General features: G+C 42.0%; 1 protein-coding gene across 3 annotated transcripts in view; it reads left to right on the top strand.

The window, feature by feature from the left end:
• RB1CC1 (RB1 inducible coiled-coil 1) overlaps window positions 1-24046 on the top strand; it is a 91148-nt gene that overhangs the window by 44750 nt on the left and 22352 nt on the right. For 2 of the 3 annotated variants that reach the window (XM_060610525.3, XM_060610524.3), the window contains exons 9-15: window positions 4369-4553; window positions 4722-4908; window positions 4993-5074; window positions 5342-5403; window positions 7231-7334; window positions 7780-7906; window positions 7996-9896. In XM_060610525.3, coding sequence (XP_060466508.2) covers window positions 4369-4553; window positions 4722-4908; window positions 4993-5074; window positions 5342-5403; window positions 7231-7334; window positions 7780-7906; window positions 7996-9896 — 2648 coding nt within the window. Of the gene's footprint in view, window positions 1-4368; window positions 4554-4721; window positions 4909-4992; window positions 5075-5341; window positions 5404-7230; window positions 7335-7779; window positions 7907-7995; window positions 9897-14620; window positions 17773-24046 lie in introns of those variants that run through there. The other variant, XM_060610526.3, reaches the window with a different exon arrangement.

The raw sequence follows: 24046 nt of genomic DNA, 5'->3' as shown, positions 1-24046 counted from the left end.
TCTCCCTCTCTCTCTGTCCCTCCCCCACTCACACTCTGTCTCCCTCTGTCTCTCAAAAATAAACATTAAAAAAAAATTTTTTTTAATGGAAGAAGGATTTCCTTTAGATTTGATCCTTTTTTGTTTGCTTTCCAGACCTGACCCTTAAACTTTCTTGAACCCAGACTGAAATAAAATTTAGTAGACATGTCCTATACTGTTCCTGTGAAAATTTGAAAATTAATTTTTGATGTCCTGTGGTGATAGAAGTACCCTGTCCAACCATCTTCTTTCCCCCTAATGTATCTGCAGCTTTTGCTAATATTTTAAGCTGTAGTAGCTTATAGAATTTAGCTTTTAGAACATTTTATCCTAACTAGCGATAATACTCCTACTTTAAAAAAATACGTTTTTCTTTGATTTTGATACCTGAAACATTATAGTCCTTTTTTGACGTTGAGGGGCAATTAAATTCTCATTTAATTATTCCTCAGTGAAATTTTTTGATGTTCCTGCATACTTTTTAACATTAAGTGTGTTACATATTCAGAACAAAACTGTAAAATAGATGCAAATCAAGTCCCTAAGATTGATGGATGTCAGCTGGGCTTGCCTGAGTGAGGCCCTGAGAGAAATTGACTTTAATAAGATAATTCTCAGTGCACTCATGAGAGACGGGAGATAACCTGTTGAGGTTAGGTGATATGTGCACATTGGAGCAACTTTTCACTCCCCTATTTTTATGTATTTGACTGTCACGGGATTCAGAGTCAAGGGTTTTAACTGAGATATCACTTCCACAGACAAGCTTTCTCTGATTTTGCAGTCTTGATCCGATTTATTTTCTCTTCGCATGTGCCTATGTCATAATCATATTTAAGTGATGGTGTGTGTTTTTTAAAAAGCACTTTCTTCTTGAAGAATATAAGCTCCACGCCAGCAGGACTGTAGTCTGTCTTTCTCATTGCCCTGTTCACAGTGCCTTGTCACTGTTCCTGACCCATAGTAGGTAGGCGATCAATACTTCTAGAATCAGAATTTGGGTTAGCATAGTCTTAAGTTTGTGAAATGTTAGAATTCTCTTTAATCTGGTCTGGAATCTTTCACATTTTATTTATAGATGTCTCATCTCTCAGTTTTGTTACAGCTAATATTTTTTTTCCCCATTGCACATATTTTCTTTGCTTATCAGTATTTTGTTGAGAATGTGGTTGGTGAAAGTAGATAAATTCAGATTAATTGATTTGAGGAATTGATTTTAAATCTTGTGGAAACACAATTTTGTGTAGTTCATTTTATCTACATAGCAGTTCAATCTTCTAAGCATTCTTGAAGAGAAAGGAAAAGAAATGATAGAAGGAGATTTATTGTCTACATATCTTATATGATAAAGATCAGTTCAGGAAGCTTTAAGCGAGTAATTTTTTTAAAACCACAACACTTCTGGTGATGTTTATGGACCCTTCTATCTGGTCTGACAGAGAAACTTCACCAGGTCTGTGAACACTGGAGCCTTGAAAATTTATTCAGTGTGTATTATTTCTTTAGCCATCTTCTTATCCTTAAGGATTATCAGCAAACTAAGAAAATAACAGGGGCGGCACCCAGGCAGCTCGGTGGGTTAAGCACCTGACTCTTGATTTTGGTCAGGTCATGATCTCATTATTTTGTGAGTTCAAGCCCTGCGTCAGGCTCTACACGCTGACAGCAGGGAGCCTGCTTGGGACTCTCTGTCTCCCTGTCTCTCTGCCCCTTCCCTGCTCACACTCTGTCTCTCTCTCTCTCTCTCTCTTTCTCTCAAAAATAAATAAATAACAAGGAATCTTCTTCCTAAACGAAAAGTTCACAGAATACATCTTGAGGGCAGTCGTAAATACTGTAGTAAACTAGCAAGTAGTTATATTTCTTTAGAATGTTGTCATGATTATTTAATTCTTATTAGATAATCTAGTGAAATTCAGAATTATGATATAGTTTAAGTTCTGCTTTCTATCTTCGCTCAGTCACCTATGTAATTTTCTTTTAAACATATATGCATCATGTAGCTATCAGTCCTTATTTACACAAAAAATTAATACTACACAACATCAGAGATTATTCTGGTTTTTTTATTTACTTTTTTTTAATTTAAGCATAGTTGACATACAATACTCTATTAGTTTTAGGTCTACAATGTAGTGACTGAACACTTCTGTACATTACTTAGTGCTTACCGTAATTAAGTGTAATCACCATCTGTCACCGTATGACTTTACGACAGTATTGTTGACTCTGTTCCCTATGCTGTACTTTTCGTTCCTGTGACTTATTTTAAGAAGCTTGTACCTTGTAAGGATTTTTCTACTTAGTCTATTATACTAAGGATGGTGTAACAAATTTATTTTATTGAAAATGGATTTACATTTTTTCTTGCAACACTTGCATATATGTGCTCCCGCTGTCAGGAAGTTCTTTATTGATAGTCTAGAATTTAGTTTGGGGGATGGATGATGTCATTTACTTGGGTTCAGTAAAGAGTAGTTGAAAACTTACTAAGATTTTAACACAGTTGATGAAAGCACAGTAAGTTATTTTTAAATTCGGAAAAATATAGTCACAGTTGAGCATATAGCATATTGCAACGGAAGTAAGATACACAATTACTGTTGAAATTGTCTTATTTTCAGATATTAAACCATTTTGACTTTATTTTAATGCACATCATTTAAATTCAAATGTGTTCTTGAAATTTAGAAAGACATGAAAACAGAGAGTGAGAACTACCAAAAGTTGGAAGACATACTGTCGCCAGCCATATTGTTCCTAGAAGGATAATTATTTACAGCAGCAAGTATGGGAGTAGGATGGATGTGCAAATCCTGAAACTTGTATAGCACCTTAATTATTTAGAGAAGGAAAAAGAACCTACAAATACAATAAAAATACTTAGTAACAACATCATCAAGTCGTCTTTGGACCTTTTTTAAGTGTTTGCTGTTAGGTTTTGGTTAAAGTTTTGTACACACAACTACCTTTTTTTTTTTTAACATTTATTTTTTTGTTGTTTTTTGAGAGAGAGAGTGAGAGGGATAGAGAGAGGGAGACAGAGGATCCAAAGAAGGTTCGGCACTCGAGCCCACGAACCATGAGATATGACCTGACCTGAGCTGAAATCAAGAGTCAGACTCTTAACCTACTGAGCTACCCAGGCACCCCACAACTGCCTTGTTTTAAATATGGCATATCTGTCTGAATTAATTTGTAGCCTAAACACAACCCCTACTTAACAAAATGATGCATATACCTATGAAAACAACTGAGTAAGGATAGCCAAGAAAAAGTACGAGAGTTATTTTTCTTACCAAATAATAAATCGCATTGTAAAATTACACACTTAAGGGGCTCCTGGGTGGCTCAGTTGGTTAAGCGTCCAACTTCAGCTCGGGTCACGATGTCGTGGTTTGTGAGTTCGAGCTCCGTGTTGGGCTCTGTGCTGACAGCTTGGAGCCTGGAGCCTGCTCTGGATTCTGTCTCTCCCTCTCTCTCTGCCCCTCCCCTGCTCGGGCTCTGTCTCTCTGTCTATCAATAATAAATAAACATTAAAAAATTTTGTTTAATTACACATTTAAGTTATTGTTCTGACAATATTTGCACTCATCTATCTACCTACCTATCTGTCTATGTATCTATATATCTATCTGTATAGTAGAACAAAATGTAGTCCAGAAATACTGGAGAGAGGAATGACTTTTCAATAAAAAGTGCAGTCAATTGATTGTTACTCTTTTGGGGAAATGTACAAAATACTATTGAGTATCATAGAGGTTAGATTAAGTCAGTTATTTCATGGCTTAAAATCAGTGCCCATGTTTTATGTAATGTCATGCTCTGACTGACCCATGATGTAGGAGTCTAGACACATAAGTTCCAGTTGTAATTTGACTAAGTGTGTCCTTGGACAAATCACTCTTCCCAGTGGGTTTTTGTTGTGTTTTTTTTTTAATCCCCTAGCGTGAAAATGGAGTAGAATTAGATGAGCAGAGAGTTCTTAAAAACAATCTCTTTTTATGAACACACCTACGTTCAGTAAAGTAGATTTTTAAAATCTTGTTTAAGGGTTGGCTGAGCTCCAACTCTTGATTTCGGGTCAGGTCATGATCTCATGTTTGTAAGTCCGTGCTGTCAGCACAGAGCCTGCTTGGGATTTCCTCGCTCGCTCTCTGCCCCTCCCATGTGGGTGCGTGCTCGCTCTCGCCGTCTCTCTCCCTCCCTCAGAATAAATGAACTTTAAAAAAAAACCATGTTTGAAAGTAGAACAGTTCGTGTTTAACAAAGATTTTTCGTCTTAAATGAATGTTGATGTCTTTCATGAAAGAAAGTTAATATCCTTTTCAATATTTTCTCTCAAAGGGATTTTTAGCTAATCAGATGAGAGCTGAAAACTTGAAGGATGCATCTGTATTACCTGATTTGTGCCTGAGTCACGCAAATCAGTTGATGATTATGTTGCAAAATCACAGAAAACTGTTGGATATTAAACAGAAGTGTACCACTGCCAAACAGGAGCTAGCAAATAACCTACATGTCAGACTGAAGTAAGTGACTGTTCCATCGAATCTAGGGTGGCTAGCATTGATTTTTAAAATTTCTACCACGTAATGGAGTCATTGTCTCTTACCATTACATTGAAATATTTGATTGGTTGATAAACTTGGGATTAGATCATTTTTATAGAGTTTGTGTGTCTCAATTTCATTCTGTAGGTGGTGTTGCTTTGTGATGCTTCATGCTGATCAAGACGGAGAGAAATTGCAAGCTTTGCTCCGCCTCGTAATAGAACTGTTAGAAAGAGTCAAAATTGTTGAAGCTCTTAGTACAGTTCCTCAGATGTACTGCTTAGCTGTTGTTGAGGTTGTAAGGAGAAAAATGTTCATTAAACACTACAGGGAGGTACGCAAGTTGAATTCTGTTCTCGTTGTGTATGAGCCTTAATGAATTGGTGCGTGACACTAACATCAGCTTTCCTCCTCTTAGTGGGCTGGTGCTTTGGTCAAAGATGGAAAGCGATTATACGAAGCTGAAAAGTCAAAAAGGGAATCCTTTGGGAAATTGTTTAGTAAGTGCTCTTCACTAATAAATTTATATGTGATGAAAAATGCTGTTTCTGTTTTGTAGATATGAATGTATTATTCTGTAGCATGTATGTGATATTAATTACAGTCAGATCTGGAGGAACATTGCTTTTAAGGTCTGTAGAGTTGAATCCATCGTTAAAATTCAAATATGAAGAATTGTCCATTTGTTTTTTTAAAAACCAGAGGGTTTTTTTTCCCCCCGAAATAGAAAGTTATAAAATAACCATGTTGTTCATTTCTTTACACAGGGAAGTCCTTTTTAAGAAATCGTCTGTTTAAGGGATTGGACTCCTGGCCCCCGTCCTTTTGTGTATGTATTTTCTTTTTTCTTTTTCTTTTTAATTTATTTTTTAATGTTTGTTTATTTTTGAGAGAGAGGGTGAGCTCGAGTGTGAGCGGGGATGAGGCAGAGAGAGAGGGAGACACAGAATCCCAAGCAGGCTCCAGGCTCTGAGCTGTCAGCACAGAGCCCGACGCGGGGCTCGAACTCACGAACCATGAGGTCATGACCTGAGCTGAAGTCGGACGCTTAACTGACAGAGCCACGCAGGCACCCCTTGTGTGTATATTTTCTAACCGTGACTATATTTTGTATGTGTTCAAACCTTTATTTCAGAAGGAGGGAGATTTTCAGAAACATGTAGGATTTTTTTTTTATCAACGTAAAAACAGTTTTGGTTTTAAAAGCCAGTTGTCATTTAACTCTAAGATACATTCATAGTTTTCAGTCAAGGGTTTTCATAACACAGGAGGATAAGCCATACTATACTGTTAAGCTGTTGATTGGTAGGAACAGATTTGCTTATTATTTTGCCCGTGTCCTTCCCCCTCCTCTTTCTCTCTCCCCTCCTTTTTCTCCCCTTCCCGGCCCCTTCTCGTCCTTCTGTCCTCTCCCCTTTTCATTCTCTTCACCACCACTGCTACCACCACCACCTCCATCCTGTTTTATTCATTTGTTTACAGATCAGAAGAGGGTAGCTAGCTCTTGAGGTGGTCTTCATTGAACCCATGAGAAATACATTTGTGTTGTGAAACCAGGATTACCGGGGATCGATCATTTTATTTCATGAAAAAAATGATTCCACAGGGCACAGAAGTTCGGGAAATGCTGTAGGTTTTTTTGTTGGTCTTCAGATACACTGCTTAGCTGTTAACCATGTTTGTATACTGCAGGATTTCTTAGGGCTTTAACTATGCAATTTTGAATATCTAAGAATAAGCGATGTAATGGGGTTCCCCACACTCTTTAATGAAGAACATCTTGACATTTCTAAATCTGGTTAGGGTAATGAATCCAACAATTGGAGTTACTTTAACAGTTGTATTTCTCGGGGGGGCCTGGGGGGCCCGGTCGGCTAAGCGTCGGACTCTCGGTTCCGTTCAGGTTGTGATCTCACCGTTCCGTGAGTTCCAGCCCCACACCTGGCTCCACCCTGACAGTATGGAGCCTCTTGGGATTCTCTGTCTCCTTCTCTCTTTCTGCCCCTCCCCCACACACGCTGCCTGCCTCTCTCTCTCTCTCTCTCTCTCTCTCTCTCAAAGTATTGCTTGCCAATATCATAAAGAAATGATGTTATAAATCTAATTTGTTTTTAAAGAAGCTGAAATCGGCTAAGAGTTTATATTTGAAAATGTAATGGAAAAAAGATCAGTGAAAGGCAAGCAAGGCAGTGTTACGTAGGAGAAAACTTTTCACAGTACAGCAACAAGGCGTGCTAGTAAGCGATAGGCATAGAGATGGGGCCAGGGCTAGAGAGATCTTCATGGTGAGGCTGTAAGTCAAAGAAAACTTCGGGAACAGCCTATGTGCTAGTGATGCAGATGTGTTCCTTTAATGTTGACAGGCTGCTACCCCATTTTTAAAAAGCTGACGAGAGAAAGGAACTGTCCCGACAGTTAATCACCAACAGCTTATGGTTCCCAGTTACTTGAGACTCAGAAAATAGTATACCATGTTGTCATTGAATAGTCCCTTGTTTTTATTTTGTTTTATTCTATTCCTTAAATGTTAGTAGGGGCTTTGTAGCACGTTTGCTTCTTTGTTATATTGGAATTAATGACAGTAAAGAAGCATTTGTGAGTTTGTCCTCTTATGTCTTTTGGTCACTTTTGAGTTGATTTGTTTTGTTTTGTGTAGACACAGAAGCCTCGAAAGTTTGACTGTGAACTTCCAGATATTTCATTAAAAGATCTACAGTTTCTGCAATCATTTTGTCCTTCAGAAGTTCAGCCATTCCTCAGGTAAATGTCATTAGTGTTTTTGACTTGGGTTATCCCCTTACAATGTTTTCCTTATTTTGGAGCTGTGGAAAGTAGCACCAGTAGTCTTAGGAGATGCCCGAATATAGAAATGCGTTATGATAGACTGGCTTTCCTGTGCTGCTTTAGGAGATTTCTAGGGAATATGCAAATGATCAGAAAACGAAGATAAAACAGAAGGAAATTAATGCCTTACATGCAATTAATTTCTTTTCTAGTAATTACTCGGACTTTTTGTATACTGTGGGGGATTTCTAATTCATCACTGTAATGATTATGCCTCAGGCCCCTGAAGCTGTTGCTGGGGTTGATTTGAAGAGGATGTTAATACTGTAGTTATTTTGGACATAGTTTGACATACTTGCGTGTAGGTATCCGTCTTGTCATTGCAGAATCAGAACTCTAATTTAATTGCATTCTGTTTCAGGGTTCCCTTACTTTGTGATTTTGAACCTCTACACCAGCATGTACTCGCTCTACACAATTTGGTAAAAGCAGCACAAAGTTTGGATGAAATGTCACAGACCATTACAGATCTACTGAGTGAACAAAAGGCAAATTAAGTTCTTACAAGTGGTTGCTTCACTGGTATTACGTGTTTCTGTTGCTGTAGCTCTGTAAAGCCTGTCCCTCTCTCTTCCAGGCATCCATGGGTCAGGTATCCCCGCAGTCGGCTTCCTCACCAAGGATAGAAAGTACAGCAGGAATTGCAACTACTACCTCACCGAGAACTCCTCCTCCGCTCGCCGTTCAGGATCCCTTGTGTCCTGCGGTGTGTCCCTTAGAAGAATTGTCTCCAGATAGCATCGATGCACATACCTTTGATTTTGAAACTATCCCTCATCCAAACATAGAACAGACTATTCATCAAGTTTCGTTGGACTTAGATTCATTAGCAGAAAGTCCTGAGTCGGATTTTATGTCTGCTGTGAATGAGTTTGTAATAGAAGAAAATTTGTCATCTCCTAATCCTATAAGTGATCCACAGAGTCCAGAAATGATGGTGGAATCGCTTTATTCATCAGTCATCAATGCAATAGACAGTAGACGGATGCAGGACACAACTGTATGTGGGAAAGAGGATTTAGGAGATCATGCTTCTCTAAATGTCCAGTTGGAAAAGTGCCGACTTGTTGCCCAAGACTCGCATTTCAGTATACAAACCATCAAGAAAGACCTTTGCCACTTCAGAACATTTGTCCAGAAAGGACAGTGTGACTTCTCAAATTCTTTAAAATGTACAGCATTAGAAATAAGAAACGTTATTGAAAAGGTAAGATATTCTCTGGAAATGACACTAAACGAAAAACATCAAAAAGAACTGCAGTCTTTAAAAAGTGAGTACGAAGACAGACTTGCTGCACTCAGAAAGGAGAGCGAGGAAAACGAAAACAAAATTAAAAAGCTGAAAGGAGACTTGGCGTGCCTCGAGGAGGTTTTACAAAACAAAGATAACGAATTTGCTTTGGTTAAACACGAAAAAGAAGCCGTCATCTGCCTGCAAAATGAGAAGGATCAGAAGTTGCTGGAGATGGAAAGTCTCATGCGCACTCAGAGCTGCGAAATCGACGAGCTGAAACACTCGCGGGAGACCGTTCTGGAAGACCTGCAGAAGCTGCACGTGGAAAATGATGAGAAGATTCAGTTGTTGCGGACGGAGCTCCAGGGCTTAGAGCAGCGTCACCTCAAGGAGCTCGAGGACGCTCTGCACGCCAGGCACATGCAGGAGGTCGAGAAGGCCAAGACCGACCACGGGGCGTCTTTGGAGAAATTGAAGAAGGAGAATCAGCACAGAATCGACCAGATCCAGGAGTCTCATGCCGCCGCTATCCAGGAGAAAGAACAACAGCTCCAGGAACTAAAACTCAAAGTTTCCGATCTGTCGGACGTGAGATGTAAGTTAGAGGTTGAACTTGCGTTGAAGGAAGCAGAAACCGATGAAATAAAAATTTTGCTGGAAGAAAGCAGAGCCCAGCAGAAGGAGACCTTAAAATCCCTCCTTGAACAAGAGACGGAAAATTTGAGAACAGAGATAAGTAAACTCAACCAAAAGATTCAGGATAATAACGAAAGCTACCAGGTGGGCTTGGCAGAACTAAGAACTTTAATGACCATTGAAAAAGATCAGTGCATTTCAGAGTTAATTAGTAGACACGAAGAAGAATGTGACCTGCTGAAAGCTGAATTAAACCAAGTAACATCCTTGCACCACCAAGCATTTGAAGTGGAAAAAAGCCTGAAAGAAGAAATAGCTGAACTGCAGGGTAAACTGGATGCGGAATTGAGTGCTCTTGAAAAGCAAAAAGAGGAAAAACTCACCCAGCAGGAGGAGAAGTATGAAGCTGTTATCCAGAAACTTGAGAAGGACAAAGAGAAATTTGTCATGAGCCAGGAACAAGACCGAGAACGGTTAATTCAGAAGCTTAATTGTGAAAAAGAAGAAGCTATTCAGACTGCCCTAAAGGAGTTTAAATTGGAGAGAGAAGCTGTTGAGAAAGAGTTATTAGAAAAAGTTAAACATCTTGAGAATCAAATAGCAAAAAGGTAAGAATTACTTTAGGCTGTAATTATAGAATGAAAATATTGGCGAGTCAGATTTTAATTGTGTGTGTAATCACAGTACCTTGATTTACTTACGTATCTTAGGTAAATATAGTAACAGGTATTTTTATAAAATAAAAACTTTTATAGTCAGTGTTTCTTAGAAACATTTAAAAAATAACACTACCTAAGTCCATTAGTGGCTTTGTAAAATGGATTAGTATCTTGATGAGGCCTCTGGGTGGATCAGTCAGTTAAGCATCCGACTCTTGATTTCGGCTCAAGTCCTGATCTTACGATTTGTAGGGCTCCTTGCTCACAGTGTGGAGCCTGCTTGGGATTCTCGCTCGCTCACTCGCTCACTTCACTCTCTGTGCCCCTCCCCCGTGAGCACATGTGTGCGTGTGCACTCTCTCAAATTAAATAAACTTAAAAAAAAATAGAAAAAAAAATAATAAAATGGATTAGCACTTGGACTTCCAGAGGATGATTTTTTTTTTTTTTCAAATTTCAAGTGTTTTCAAGGACAACTTCCTTTTTAATTCATTAAATTCCCTTTGGTTTATGTGAAGTTTTTTTTTTCTAATTTCTTCCAGTTGAAAATTACTGTTTTCCCTTCTTTTTAAATTGTGGATGTGTGGGGCACCTGGGTGGCTCAGTCGGTTAAGCATCCCAACTCTTGATTTCGGCTCAGGTTGTGATCTCACGGTTTGTGGGATCGAGCCCTGCATCAGGCTCTGCACTGGCAGTGCGGAACCTGCCTGGGATTCTCTCACCTCTCTCTTTGCCCCTTCCCCTGCTCGCTCGTGCTCTCTCGCTCTCTCTCAAAGTAAATAAATAAAGTAAATAAACCATTTTAAGAAGTTGCGTATGTATGAAAGATAACACCTTCCTCTGAGCAGCGCTTAGTAAAGGCTAAATTCTAAATTGGGGCTAGTTTCATTGTTATTTTCTTGATATTAAAGTTCATACTAAAGTTCAGTTATTCCCTCTGCGGTTCAAAAGATAATGTTTTTAAATTCCAGGTTTTATACAGTGGGGGTTGTTTTTTGGGGGCTTTGGGTTTTTTGCATTTTTAATATTGTTCCTGTCTGATGTTACTGCCTTTTGACCAGAGAAGTAGTCTTCAGTTATTTCTGCTCTTTAAATTCCACTGAGGGGTTTTATGGCCTAATAAAGAATTTCTGGAGCATTATCCACGAGCTCTATCACTAATTCTTCCAAGTGAATATATTTATAGGTTTGTATGCCTGGTATGTTTTAACCTGTTTCTTGCCCGATCACTTTTACAGTCTCTTGTGATTGACTTTCTGCTGTGTAATATGCATATATTGACCTACAGTTCAACTTCCCCTTCTGTTTTGAAAACAGAAACTCTTTACGTATTCTGGGGGGATTGGAGGGTTTAATCCAGGAATCAGGGCCTGCACGAACATTTACGGGGCTAGAGGAGCTAAGGTCAAGGGAATGGCTTCTAAAAACAAGGAAAGCTCTGGTGAAAGAAAACAGATGCTGAAATGCCCACCAAAGCTGATAGCTCTTCACGGCTCACTGGAAAGCTGCCGTGGCGACCCAGAATCTCTTCCAAGCCCCAGTGATGCAGCTCAGTCTGTAGCACAAAATGGGCCGCTCTCACTCACTTGACAGGAAGCTCCTGTGGAAATTATCTTGGGTACACCCACCTCTGGAGAGTAAGCCTGGACTGCCTTTCTCCTTTCCAGATCTTGTGCGTGTGCACTCTCTCTTAAAATAAATAAACTTCTTTAAAAAATAGGAAAAAATAATAATAAAATGGATTAGCATCTTGGATTTCCAGAGAAGGATTGTTTTGCAAATTTCAAGTGTTTTCAAGGACTTCTTCCTTTTTTAATTCATTGATTTCCTTCTTTTGGTTTATTTGAAGTTTTTTTCCTAACTTCTTTTCATTGGCAAACTTGCAGTTAGAAGGGGATTCTCGGAAATATAGCCTCTCTGCAGTACAGTGCGGATGAGATTCTAGAAGAGGAGGGAGAGCAGTGGCAGAATGATGACAGTCCAGCACTGTATACCTCCCATTTCCAACTCAGGGGAGCCTTCCTGTCTCTACCCATATTGATTCCAAATAAAGACACTTAAAATGTCAGGTTTCTGTTGGACGTGATTCAGCTTATGTCCCTCACATCACCTCCGATAGCCTCACCCTCTTCGACACGTGAGACTCATTCTGTCATTTTAGCCGTCCTGGAGCTCTTCATGTTTCTCTCTGCACAGACCTAATCTCTCTTTGATATTCTGTAGGTTAAATACTGAAATACAGGGTTAACTACAATTGTCACAACATTCATTACATAGTAAAATAATGAGAGAAGGGGAATAAAGATAAAAAAAATTGATCCAATATGTAGAGGTTTAATTATGGTAGTCTTTATTTCTCTAATTAGTCTTGCAACTCTAGTAGGTATTTGCAGCTTCCTTCTGTTCCGCACTCCATTTTCTACCTTAGACGTTACCTCCGCTGATTTCACTTCTGGGCCTGAAGAGACTGCCGTTAATGGTTCCTCCTGTAACGCGGTTCATGTAGGTGCTCATTTGTTTCTCAATGGACACAGCAGTGCCAAGAGACATCCTAGGAAAGCTTCTGACTTTCAGGCATCTTCCTCTGCCCTTACAGTGCAGGAGCAGCTGTTTCCCGTTGATAAGTTCAGTCGTATCAGTACATAATGCAGCTTCTTTCTTTGTGTGTTGATTCCGTGCTGCGATGAGCCCTAGGTGTCCATGTGGTGGTTGAAGCTTCCGGTTCACTGGGGCCCCGGTTCTGTCTCTTGGCAAAGGAATTCTTTTGCAGGGAACTAAACTGGCTGGGTCCAGAGTTGTAGGGAAAGGAAGCAAAATTTTTGCTCTTGGCTCATTGAAATACTAGTTATTCTAGTTTTCATCCCTGGTTGTCCAGCTTGTGTGTTCTAACTGTGGGAGGATTCGTTTCACAAAGTAGTCTGTGGTTCAGGGCGCGCACTGCACCCTTCAGCCTGGCCATTCAGAATGCCGCCCTTCTGGTACCCTAACTGAGCTTTCGGTGCAGTGATCCACAGTTGTATCAACCCAGCTGTTTTAAGGGTTGGCCTGTGTGGTAAGATAAGTGACTTCCACGGGCTACAGGCCATGGCTACATATGTTTCGCTGTAAAATGAAATTCCTTGTTCAGAAGCAATTCTAGTAGAATATCATGGCAGTGAATAAGGCCTTTTGTCTGTTCCGGAATGGTGGGTATGTTCAGAAATACTGCGGGCATGGAAGGTAGTTCCATTCGGAGAGTAATAAACTGTCTTTGTGAAGACAGATTACTATCCTTTTTATGACGGAAACAGTCCCGTGGGATCAGCCTGCCACCAGGTAGCTGGCTGGTCTCCCAAATGAGCACTGCCATATCGGGGGCTCGCTGCTGGTTACTAGACGCACAGAAATCCATGTTACCGAGCCCATATGTAACCTCACTTCCCGCCTCTGTGGATAGTTGTCCGTGAACCTTTTGAATAGGACTGATTGATACTCACAGAATGCTCACCTTGCCCATCTGAGAATCAAGAGGTTCCTCACAGCGGGACAGAATATACTCAGAACCTAATCTCATACTTACATATCCTGCACATTTAAGAGTGTGATCCGTATTTCTTTTCCAGAAACCTTCCCACCAGCTCTCAATCTAGTTTCTCCCGAGTCCCTCACTATCCAGCCGAGCCTTTGACCAGTCTCCGTGAAGCAGCGTAAATCTGTACCCCTGACCATTTCTCCTCCCAGCTAACTTCGGGTACACTGTTTGACATGTTGCCGCTGGGAACTTTCCCTTCTCTACTCTTCTTCGGAGCCACTCCTCGGTGGGGCTCTGTACCTCAACTGGACCTTTGAATCGTGGCAGTGCATTTTGCAGAATCCTGATGAAACCAGGCCTGCCAGTTTTTTTCGCTCCTGGTGAATGTCAGAGCGGTGAGGGGGAGAGAGGCAGTGTAGCGGGAGGAGGCACCTTGGGAACCGGAGCCTCTTACTTGTGCCGTATTTCGTTGGCTCTCACGCACGCCACACCTGTCTTCTGAAAGAAGACTGCTGTGTCTACCCAGCCTGTGGTTTCAAGTGTTCGCTTGACGACGGTCAGCTCAGGCCACCCAGTAGCTTGGGGGACCGTGGCCAGTCTGTCAATCTGTACAGCCCCAGCAGCAAGCCGCAGTCACTTTACGACAGGGAGCTGGTGGTGCGCTTCACAATTCTAAGGGTCTCAGCTGTGATTTCTCGTATCGGCCTCGCCAAAAGCTCTGTGCGGTGTTCATCTCTGCTACCGACACTTCAGGCGTCTTCTGGCAAACGTGGCCCGAGGGGCCGAGCGACTTGCTCGCCGCTCTGGGCCTTCTACCGACCAGGGAGCCTCACAGGTTCTCCCGTAAACGAGTCGGAGCGGCATACCCAGGTGCGTCTTGCCTGCAGGATTCCGAGATGCTCCCCTGGCAGCAGCTTGGCCCTTCACCTTAGAGGGGGCAGCTCACGTGATCAGACCACCGGGCGCTTAGAAATTTCACCGTGCCAACAAGCAGCTGAATTTTCATCTGTTGCTTTATCGCTCACCTTCTGGCACACGTGTGCCTTGCCCTGGTAGCTCAGGTGGTTGCCGCTTTTGCCTGCTTGGCCCAAGGTGCATAAATGCCATAACTGTATCGGATTGGTGTGATCTGTTTTTTTTCTTCTTTTTCCCCACCTCTCAGATTAGTGTGATATCTTGAGGAATCGCCAGAAGACCAATATCCCTGCCAGCGTGGTTTTAACAGAGGACTAGAGAATTGGTATAATCCAGAGACGATAAGACATTGGAAGCGTATTGCTGTTGCTGTAGGTGAAATCTGACGGACTCTTGGGGTCTATACTAGGGATTGACAGACTGGCCTGTGGGAATCCAGCTCACCACTTGTTTTTGTAAACGCAGCTGTATCGGAATACACAGATACCCGTTCCTTGACCTGTTTGTTGCCTGTGGTTGCTTTTGGCGTAGTTGAGTAGGTGTGACGGGTCATCCGGCGAACATGTTTACCCGTCCCTTTAAAGGAGTTTGTCAGCCCCGGTGTCTACTTAGAGCTACGAAGAGGAAAGAAATCACTAAGTCAGTAGCTCCGTGTCAGGTAGTGGTAGCCTTGCTGATTTGCCACAGCAGAGAGGGCACGTGTGGAATAACTGTTTTCTTGGAGCCGCTGCCTGATCGAATTGACGAGAATCCATTGTTTTTGTGTGTTTTCTACAGGACACACACTGAAGTTGAATGAGAATGTGGTAGAAATCTCCCTTATATCATGTGAAGCGAGAGGCGGTTTTAGGGATTTGACTTGGCTTTTCACCATGATACGTCTCCATTCCGTAAATAAGGGAACCAACAGGGTATCTCCAACAGTTGCTTTTGTGTCTGTTCCACTATAAATTCTGGATGTAAGGGACCCACTGGGTCCAAGCTCCATGTATCACCTGGCTGTCCGTAATCTCCTGGTGGACCGCAGTGACATTCGAGCCCGTTCAGAGCCAGCATTCATTAGTCCCTCCAGAGTTGGTTAATTACTTACCCAGAGTACACAGTCAGCCTGAGAAGTGGGCACAGGTCCCTATGCTAAAGACTATAAAAGAGACCATATTATCAAACTTTGGCATTGTAGTTGGTGACTGACTCAGGTCTTGGGATTGGGTGAGGGGTAGAGATTCTCTGTATTTTAATTAGCTCTCTGAGCAGCAGATACTGAGTTGTAAAAAAACAAAACCAAACAAAACAGGCTTTTGAAGTTTTAATCCTTGATCATCCCATTCTGTCTTAGCCCTGCGGACAGCCAGCACCAGAGTGTTTCTGGGTCAGACCTTCTAGTTGCCGCTCCAGCACTGCTGTCTATAACAGCCCCACATCGTGTGTCTGGTTAAGTGCCGCTGATCGGCCTCCACCCCTCCAGAGTCTTGTCATTCCCATTAAGGTCATTGATTTTCAGCGATTTCGCCTCACTCTGCTCTCCTTGTCCTGCGGAGTACCACTACAGAGCCTTTTGAAGTCGAATTTCCCAAAGCTTTGGCGAAGGGTGTATTCTCTGGACCCTCCCAGGGTACAAATAATAAATCTCTTCCACGGTGCCTGTCACCATCATTCTTTGGGTGTCCTCCTCAAGACGAAATTTGTTCTTTAAAAACCATTTTCTAAGATGAAAATTAGTGAGAAGAGTGCCATTGTGTTTATACATTTGTAGATCTCCTTAATGTTTGGCTTAATGGAGTCTCCTGTTTCTGCGTCCAATCTGTTGCGGTATCTTTTGATTAACGGGTGATAAAAATTCAGCCTTTCACTTACATGTAACTGGAAAAGAGGTATATTTCAAGAGCTTGTTCAGATGCTTGTGAATATTTCTTTGATACTAAATAAAAATCCAACAAATGATGATTTCTTAAACATTGGTTTCAGTATGGAATATTAAACTGTCAAGTGGATTTTTTTCCTACTGTTACTTGCTAATATCTGTTGAACGATCTGTCTTGCACTTGGAGTGGATGTTTTACTCATGCATGATTTTGGTCATTTGAAAACCACTGGTTCCCGGAGTTAAACGGATCTTGTAAATACTGACGTTTTTTATTGACAGAAAAATCAGATGTTAATATACCTACCAATTTTATGAAAAAGATCTTAGGTGCTAGGAAGCTCTCAAACTTATAGTGGCAGATACAAGTTTTCTAAAGTTTGGGGGAAGGGGGGGGGGGGGTTGTTGTTTTACATTTTCTCTATGCCCACCCAACATGGGGCTTGAACTCATGACCCCAAGATTAAGAGTTAACATCTGACGGAGCCAGCCAAGTGCCCCAAATTTTCTAAAATTTTAATTTATTCTTAAAGAGTGACATTTTACCACTGGTAAATTCTGTCAGGTGTTCATTGAAGTAACACACTCATGTGGGTCATTTTTGAAAAAAAAAATGTCTGTTGGAAAACTCAAATTTAAATAACAAAGATTGTCATTTTTCAAATAGAAATCGTATAGGATGAAAAAAGCAGCCAAATTCACACAGCCAGAACAGTCACACAAGAACTGTTCCGTGAGACAGACACGCTTCTGGAAGCGGCAGAAGGGCTTTATATGTTCTCATTTTGTCACACCTGACACTAAAAAGTGCATACTCCGTGGTCAGATTTCGATAGTGACAATTTTTACCACATTATGGATGTTCCAAAATCAACCTGCCTTTTTCTTTATCGCTTCGACTGCCTTGATGGAAAGGAAACAGTGACTAAAAGTACAGTTTGGCACTATTGTCTTTAATTTATGCTAAGGGGTCAGCGATCTTATCATGTACAGATGACAGCAAAGTATAAGAGACATGTCATTTTAGTATTATTATGAAAATAGCTGTGCTCTTACTGATCCCTTGAAAGTGTTCTAGTCACCTCAGGGTTCTGTGGATCACACTTTGAGAATCGTTGATAAAGGGACTGGTTGGCACCATTGTAACCCTTCGATAAGGTTTCTGTCCACGCTACTCACCTGGCAAGAGGCAAGTGAGACCATATAAATGACTGGGTGTGGCCGCGTTGCAGTAAAACTTGAGTTACACCAACGGGTAAAAGCTGCATCTGGCCTACCCGCCTTTGTGTGCCTGCCTGTAGTCTAGAATATCTCCTCTCCGCATCGCATTCTCTTGTAGTGTTGGCCATTAGGTCCAGGTGTCAGGCAGGCAGTGAAGTAAACTGTTAACATTGAATGTAGAGTCTCTGATTATTGTAGCTGTACAGATAATTGTGGCCTCGGTTATCCCTATGTTTGCCTTTCCCCTTCAGACTCCTGTCGGATGTATTCCCATACATGTTCCCTATATTGCTACCAAAATAAATGGAAACTTTGCAGTTGGACTTCCTCCTTGGTTAGATTTTCAACTCGCCTGGGATCTGGAGATTTGAGAGTAGAGATGGGTCTGGAAGTAATTAAATAGTAGGGGAGCCGGTTGAGAGGGGTCAGCTTGTTGAGATGGGACCCTGGGGCAAGGGGACGCTAATCTTTAGATGAGGGAACAGAGGCTGCTGCTGCTGGCCAAAACACCTGGGTGGGATTCGGTGGGGACAGCTATGGTGTCTCTAAAACCTTTAGCCACCTGAGCCACCGAGCCAGACAGCTATAGGTGTCAGCTGTTAGGCCCTGGAATGCCCTATTCTCCCAGAGTTCGTGTCCCGCTGGCAGTGAGGTCACGACTGCCTGCAGATCAGAGCATCCAATTCCAGATTGCTGTCTTTATGCTCTTTTCCCCCAAGGATCATATTTGTGTCTGTTAGGATTGAGTCTAGAAAACAGAATCTCTTAAATACTCCAGGATTAAAGGGTTATAGATTAAAATGAGAACTTCTGTGAATTTGGGGAGACCTAAGGGAGGGACGGGGTAAGGGAGTTGCTGCTGAAGACCTGGAAATCTGGATTCAAAGCCATCGGAAGCACCAAAAGTGGGTGGCTCGCCAGGAAATGGCTACAGGGTCACCTGGGTGGCTCAGCTGGCTAAGCATCTGACTGTTGATCTCAGCTCTGGGATCGAGCCCCACATCGGGCTCTGCACTGACAGCACAGAGACTGTTAGGTCCTCTCTTCCCCCCCCCCCCCGCCCCGACCCCTTCCCTTGCTTGCTCTTTCTCTCAAAAATATATAAACATTAAAAAAAAAAAAAAAAAGGAAATGGCTACAGTTCCTTGGAGACTTCCACACCAGTTGCCTAGTGGGGCACCAGTGCAGGCATTTCACTTGGAAAACCCTTCGGAATCTTACGTAGCCCCCATATCTAGCCATAGCCACCTCTGGAGAGTGACAGACTCTTTCTCGTCTATCATTGGCAAACTTGAACTCAGAACTTAACTGGGAAGGAGTTTCTGGACGGTGCAGTTCTAGGCTTCTCTGTCACGCAGAAGAAACATTTGAAAAAAAATAAGTAGGGGCACTTGGGCGACTCAGTCGGTTAAAGCCCCTGACCTTCGGTGTGGGCTCAGGTCATGATGTCACGGTTTGTGAGATTGATCCCGGCGTTGGGCTCCGTGCTGACAGCGCAGTGCCTGCTCAGGATTCTCCCTCTGCCTCTCCCCTACTCACACTCTCGCTCTCTCTCTCTCTCTCCCTCCCCCCCCCCGCCCCTCTCTCTGACCCCCCCAAAAATGAATAAACTTTTAAAACAAAAGAAAGGAAATCGGTGAGAAGAAATGATGCTGAGGCGATGACACAGCCCAGCACACCTCCTTGCTTTCCACCACTCGGTTGGTTGCACATGTGCCAGAGGCATCGTGGAGGGACGGTGGGAAGCAGCAGCAAGACACAAGGATATTGGTTGTATCCGTAATGTAACTCCCACAAGTCAGTAAGGAAAAGGCAAGCCGTTAGGCAAATGGGCAGAGGATATAAACAGCCAGATCAGTGAAGAAGTACAAATGGCTAACATGCGAATAGCTTTTCAGTCTACATGGGATTAAGGAAATGCAAAATTAAAATAAGATGCATTCCTTCCTATGTAACTGGGAAAAATTAATAGTATACCTTATTTTTAAGGGGAAAGGGCTTTCTCATACACCTGTGTACACAGGAAGTGCAAAGAGTGTGTGTGTGTGTGTGTGTGTGTGTGTGTGGTGTTTGCATATGTTGGCATATGCATGTGTTGGCATATGTTCGCATATGTTTTTGTGCCAGGACCATAGTGTCTTGATGACTACAGCTTTGTGATCTAGCTTGAAATCCAGAATTGTGATGCCTCCAGTTTTATTTTTCTTTTTCAGGATTGCTTTGGCTATTTAGGGTCTTTTGTGGTTTCATACAAATTTTAGGATTGTTTGATCTAGCTCTGTGAAGAATGCTGGTGGTATTTTGATGGGGATTGCATGAAATGTATAGATTGCGTTGGGTAATACATTTTAACAATATTAATAAGTGTTCTGTAGTTTTCAGACTACACATCTTTAACCTCTTTAAGTTTATTCCTAGGTATCTTACTGTTTTTGGTGCAGTTGTAAATGGGATTGATTCCTTGATTTCTTTTTCTACTGCTCTTTCTTTTTCTATTATTATTGGTGGATAGAAATGCAACAGATTATGCACATTGATTTTTATATCCTGCAACTTCGCTGAGTTCATGTATTCTAGCAATTGTTTGGTGGAGCCTTTCAGGTTTTCTACGTAGAATATCACGCAGCTTCAAATAGTGGGAGTTTGACTTCCTCCTTGCTGATTTGTCTTCCCTTTATTTCTTTTTGAGGTCTGATTGCTGTGGCTAAGAATCCCATCCTGTGTTAAATAGTAATGGTGAGAGTGGGCATCCTTGTCTTGTTCCTGACCATAGGGGAAAAGCTCTCAGTTTTTCCCCACTGAGGATGGTATTAGCTGTGGGTCTTTGATATGTGGCCTTTATGATGTTGAGGTGTATTCCTTCTGTTCCTACTTTGTTGAGGTTTCTATCAAGAATGGATACTGTATTTTGTCCAATGCTCTTCATCTGTTGGCGGGATCATATGGCTCTTACCCTTTCTTCTATTAATGTGGTATATCACATTGAGTTGGGAATATTGAACCAGACCTGTGGCCCAGAAATGAATCCCACTTGATCATGGTGAATAATTCTTTTAATTTGCTGTTGAATTCAGTTTCTGCTATCTTGTTGAGAATTTTTGCATCCAGGTTCATCACGAATATTGGCCTGTAATTCTGCTTGTTAGTGGGGTTTTTGTCTGGTTTTGAAATCAAGGCAATGCTGGCTTCATAGAATGAGTTTGGAAGCTTTTTTGGAAGAGTTTGAGAATAAGTATTAACTCTTCTTTATTTCTGCTCTAATCTTTATTTCCCTTCTGCTGGCTTTAGGCTTTGTTTGCTATTCCTTTTCTAGCTCCTTTGGTTAATTTGTATACTTGGGACCTTTCCTGCTTCATGAGCTAGGCCTGAATTGCAATACACTTTCACCTTATGACTGCTTTAGCTGTATCCAAAGGGTTTGGACTGTTGTGTTTTCATATTCGTTTGCTTCTATGTCTGTTTTATTTCTTCTTTAATTTCCTGGTTAACCCATTCATTCTTTAGTAGGATGTTCTTTAACCTCCATGTATTTGAGGGCTTTCCAAACTTTTTCTTGTGGTTGACCTCAAGTTTCATCATGTTATGGTCTGAAAACATGTATGGTATGATCTCAATTTTTTGTACCTGTCAGGGGCTGATTTGTGACCCAGTATGTGATCTGTTCTGGAGAATGTTCCATGTGCACTCAAGAAGAATGTGTATTTTGCTGCTTTAGGATGAAATGTTCTGAGGGGCACATGGGTGGCTCTGTCAGTTAAGGGTCTAACTTCAGCTCAAGTCATGATCTCATGGTTCGTGAGTTCAAGCCCCGCCTCAGGCCCCATGCTGGCAGTGCGGAGCCTGCTTGGGATTCTCTCTCCCTCTGTCTCTCTTCCCCTCTCCCACTTGCATGTGTTCTCTCTCTCTCTCTCTCAAAATAAATAAATAAACTTTAAAAAAAAAGGATGAAATGTTCTGAATATATCTGTTAAGTCCATCCAGCACAGTGTGTCATTCAAAGCCATTGTTTCTTTCTTGACATTCTACCTAAATGATCTGTCAGTTGCTGTAAGTGGATTGTTAACGTCCCCTACTATAGTTGTATTATTACCGTTGACTTTATGTTTGTTATTAATTGATTTATGTATTTGGGTGCTTTCAAGTTGGGAGCATAAATATTTACAGTTGTTAGATCTTCCTGGTGGACAGACCCCTTAATTATGATATAATGCCCTTCTTCATCGCTTGTTGCTGGCTCTGTTTTAAAATATAGTGTGTTTGGGGCTCCTGGGTGGCTCAGTCGGTTGAGCGTCCGACTTTGGCTCGGGTCATGATCTCAGAGTCTGTGAGTTCGAGCCCCGCATCGAGCTCTGTGCTGACAGCTCAGAACCTGGAGCCCGCTTCGGATTCTGTGTCTCCCTCTCTCTCTGCCCCTCCCCGGCTCATGCTCTGTCTCTCTCTCTGTCAAAAATAAACAAACATTAAAATATAGTGTGTTTGATAGGAGTATGGCTACTCAGACTTTCTTTTGACATCTGTTAGCATGATAGATGGTTCTCCACCCCCTCACTTTGAATCTGCAGATATCTTTAGGTCTAAAATGAGTCTCTTGTTGGCAGCATGTAGATGGATCTTGGGTTTTTTTTTAATCCATTCTGATACCCTGTGTCTTTTGATTGGAGCATTTAGTCCATTTGCATTCAGAGTGATTATTGAAAGCTGTGAATTTAGTGCCATTGTGTTACCTGTAGAGTTGATATTTCTGGTGATGTTCTCTGGTCCTGTCTAGTCCTTGTTACTTTTGGTCTTTTTGTTTTGTTCTATTTTTTTCTCCTCTCAAGGAGTCCCCCTTAAAATTTCTTGCAGGGCTGGTTTAGTGGTCATGTACTCCTTCAGTTTTTGTCTGGGAAATTCTTTAACTCTCCCTCTATTCTGAATGACAGCCTTGCTGGCTAAAGAATTCTTGGCTGCATGTTTTCTGCATTCAGCACGTTGACAATTTCCTGACGCTCCCTTCTGACCTGCCAAGTTTCACTGGACAGGTCTGCTGCTAACCTCATGTATCTACCCTTGTAAGTTAAGGGCCTTTTGTTCAGAAATCTTTCTTTATTTTTGTATCTTGCACATTTCACTACAATATGTCATGGTGATGACCTGCGTTTGTTGATTTTGAGGGGAGTTCTCTGTGCCTCTTCGACTTGAGTGCCTATTTCCTTCCCCATGTTAGGGAATTTTCAGCTAAAACTTTGTTCAAATAAACCTTCTGCCCCTTTTTCCCGCTCTTCTTCTGGGACTCCTATGATACAGATAATCTTTGTTTTATGGAGTCACTCAGTTCTCTAAATGTCCCCTCATGATCCAGTAGTTTTTTTTTCTTCATTATTTCCCATGATTTTATCTTCTGTGTTACCTATTCTTTCCTCTGCTTCTTCAGTCCTCATTGTGACTATCCAGTCAGTTTTGTATCTCAGTGATAGCATTTTTTTATTTCAGCCTGACTAGTTGTTAGGTCTTTGATCTCTGCAGCAAGGTTTTCTCGGGTGTCTTCTATACTTTTTTCAAGCCCAGCTGGTAGTCTTATGACTGCTATTTTAAATTCTTGTTCAGATATATCGCTTATATCTGTTTTGAGCACGTCTCTGGTTTTGATTTCTTCTTGACCTTTCTTTTAGGGAGAATTCCTCCATCTTGTCATTTGGGCTGCGTGTCTGTCTTTTGTGTGTTTCGAAAGCTTGTCATGTTTTCTGCACCTGAGAGTAATGCCGTATTAAAAAGGGGGAATACACTGTCCCCAGCCTGGCACTTCAGGAAGTTTCTGGCGTATGCGGTGTGCACTCTGCTGTTGAGTTTTGGCTGCTCATTCCCACTGGTCAGTCCTGTGCAGAGCTCCTCCTTGCTTGTCCTGGGGCGGGTTTGGACTTTTAAATAGGTATGCTTTGATTTGTTTGTTAAAATAAGCCTGGAAAAAAAAAATGAAAAAAAAGTAACCCAACAAACAAAAAACTATGAGCCTGATTCCAAAAGAACAAAAGAAGAAACAAAACAAAACAAAACCCAGTAGGCCTGGTCCTGTTTCCCCCCAGAACTGCAGGTGTCGTTTCGAAGCACTGGATTTTCGGAACACTTTGTGCCCGCGGAGTGCTCTCTGTGCTGGTCTTCTGCAGGAGAGGCCCTGTGCGCTGGCTCCGAGTCACCCCTGCCCAAGTAAACACGCCGCTGCCAGGCACAGGGGGCAGGGTTTGGTGTAAGTGGCCCGTCCTCCATTATGGGCCACCGCGCTGCTCTCTGAAGTCCTGCGGTGTTGTCGTTGGGGGGGAAACGGCACCGCCACAGTCTCTCGTCCCAGACGGGGCGATCTCACACCCCTTGCTGTTGAGGCAGCCCTACGGAATAGCAGGGCAGGGAGCTGGGATTCAAGACTCAAATCTTCAAGGACCTGACACCACACTGCCCCGCCCCCCATCCTCCAGAGTAGAGCCTCTCCACGCTGTGTCTGATGTCCTTCGTCGCAGAAAAACAGTCCCACTGCCTGCGCAGTGCACAGAATCTGTGGTGTAGCACCTCCAAAGGCAGCAGTAAAGCTGTATGCCCTCTGGGTGCACCTCTGTCCCC

This window comes from Panthera onca, chromosome F2 (genome assembly GCF_046562875.1).
Source record: "Panthera onca isolate mPanOnc1 chromosome F2, mPanOnc1 haplotype 2, whole genome shotgun sequence".
NCBI lineage: Eukaryota > Metazoa > Chordata > Mammalia > Carnivora > Felidae > Panthera > Panthera onca.
Note: the sequence above shows the minus strand (reverse complement) of the source record. Positions and strands in the feature narration are given on the sequence as shown.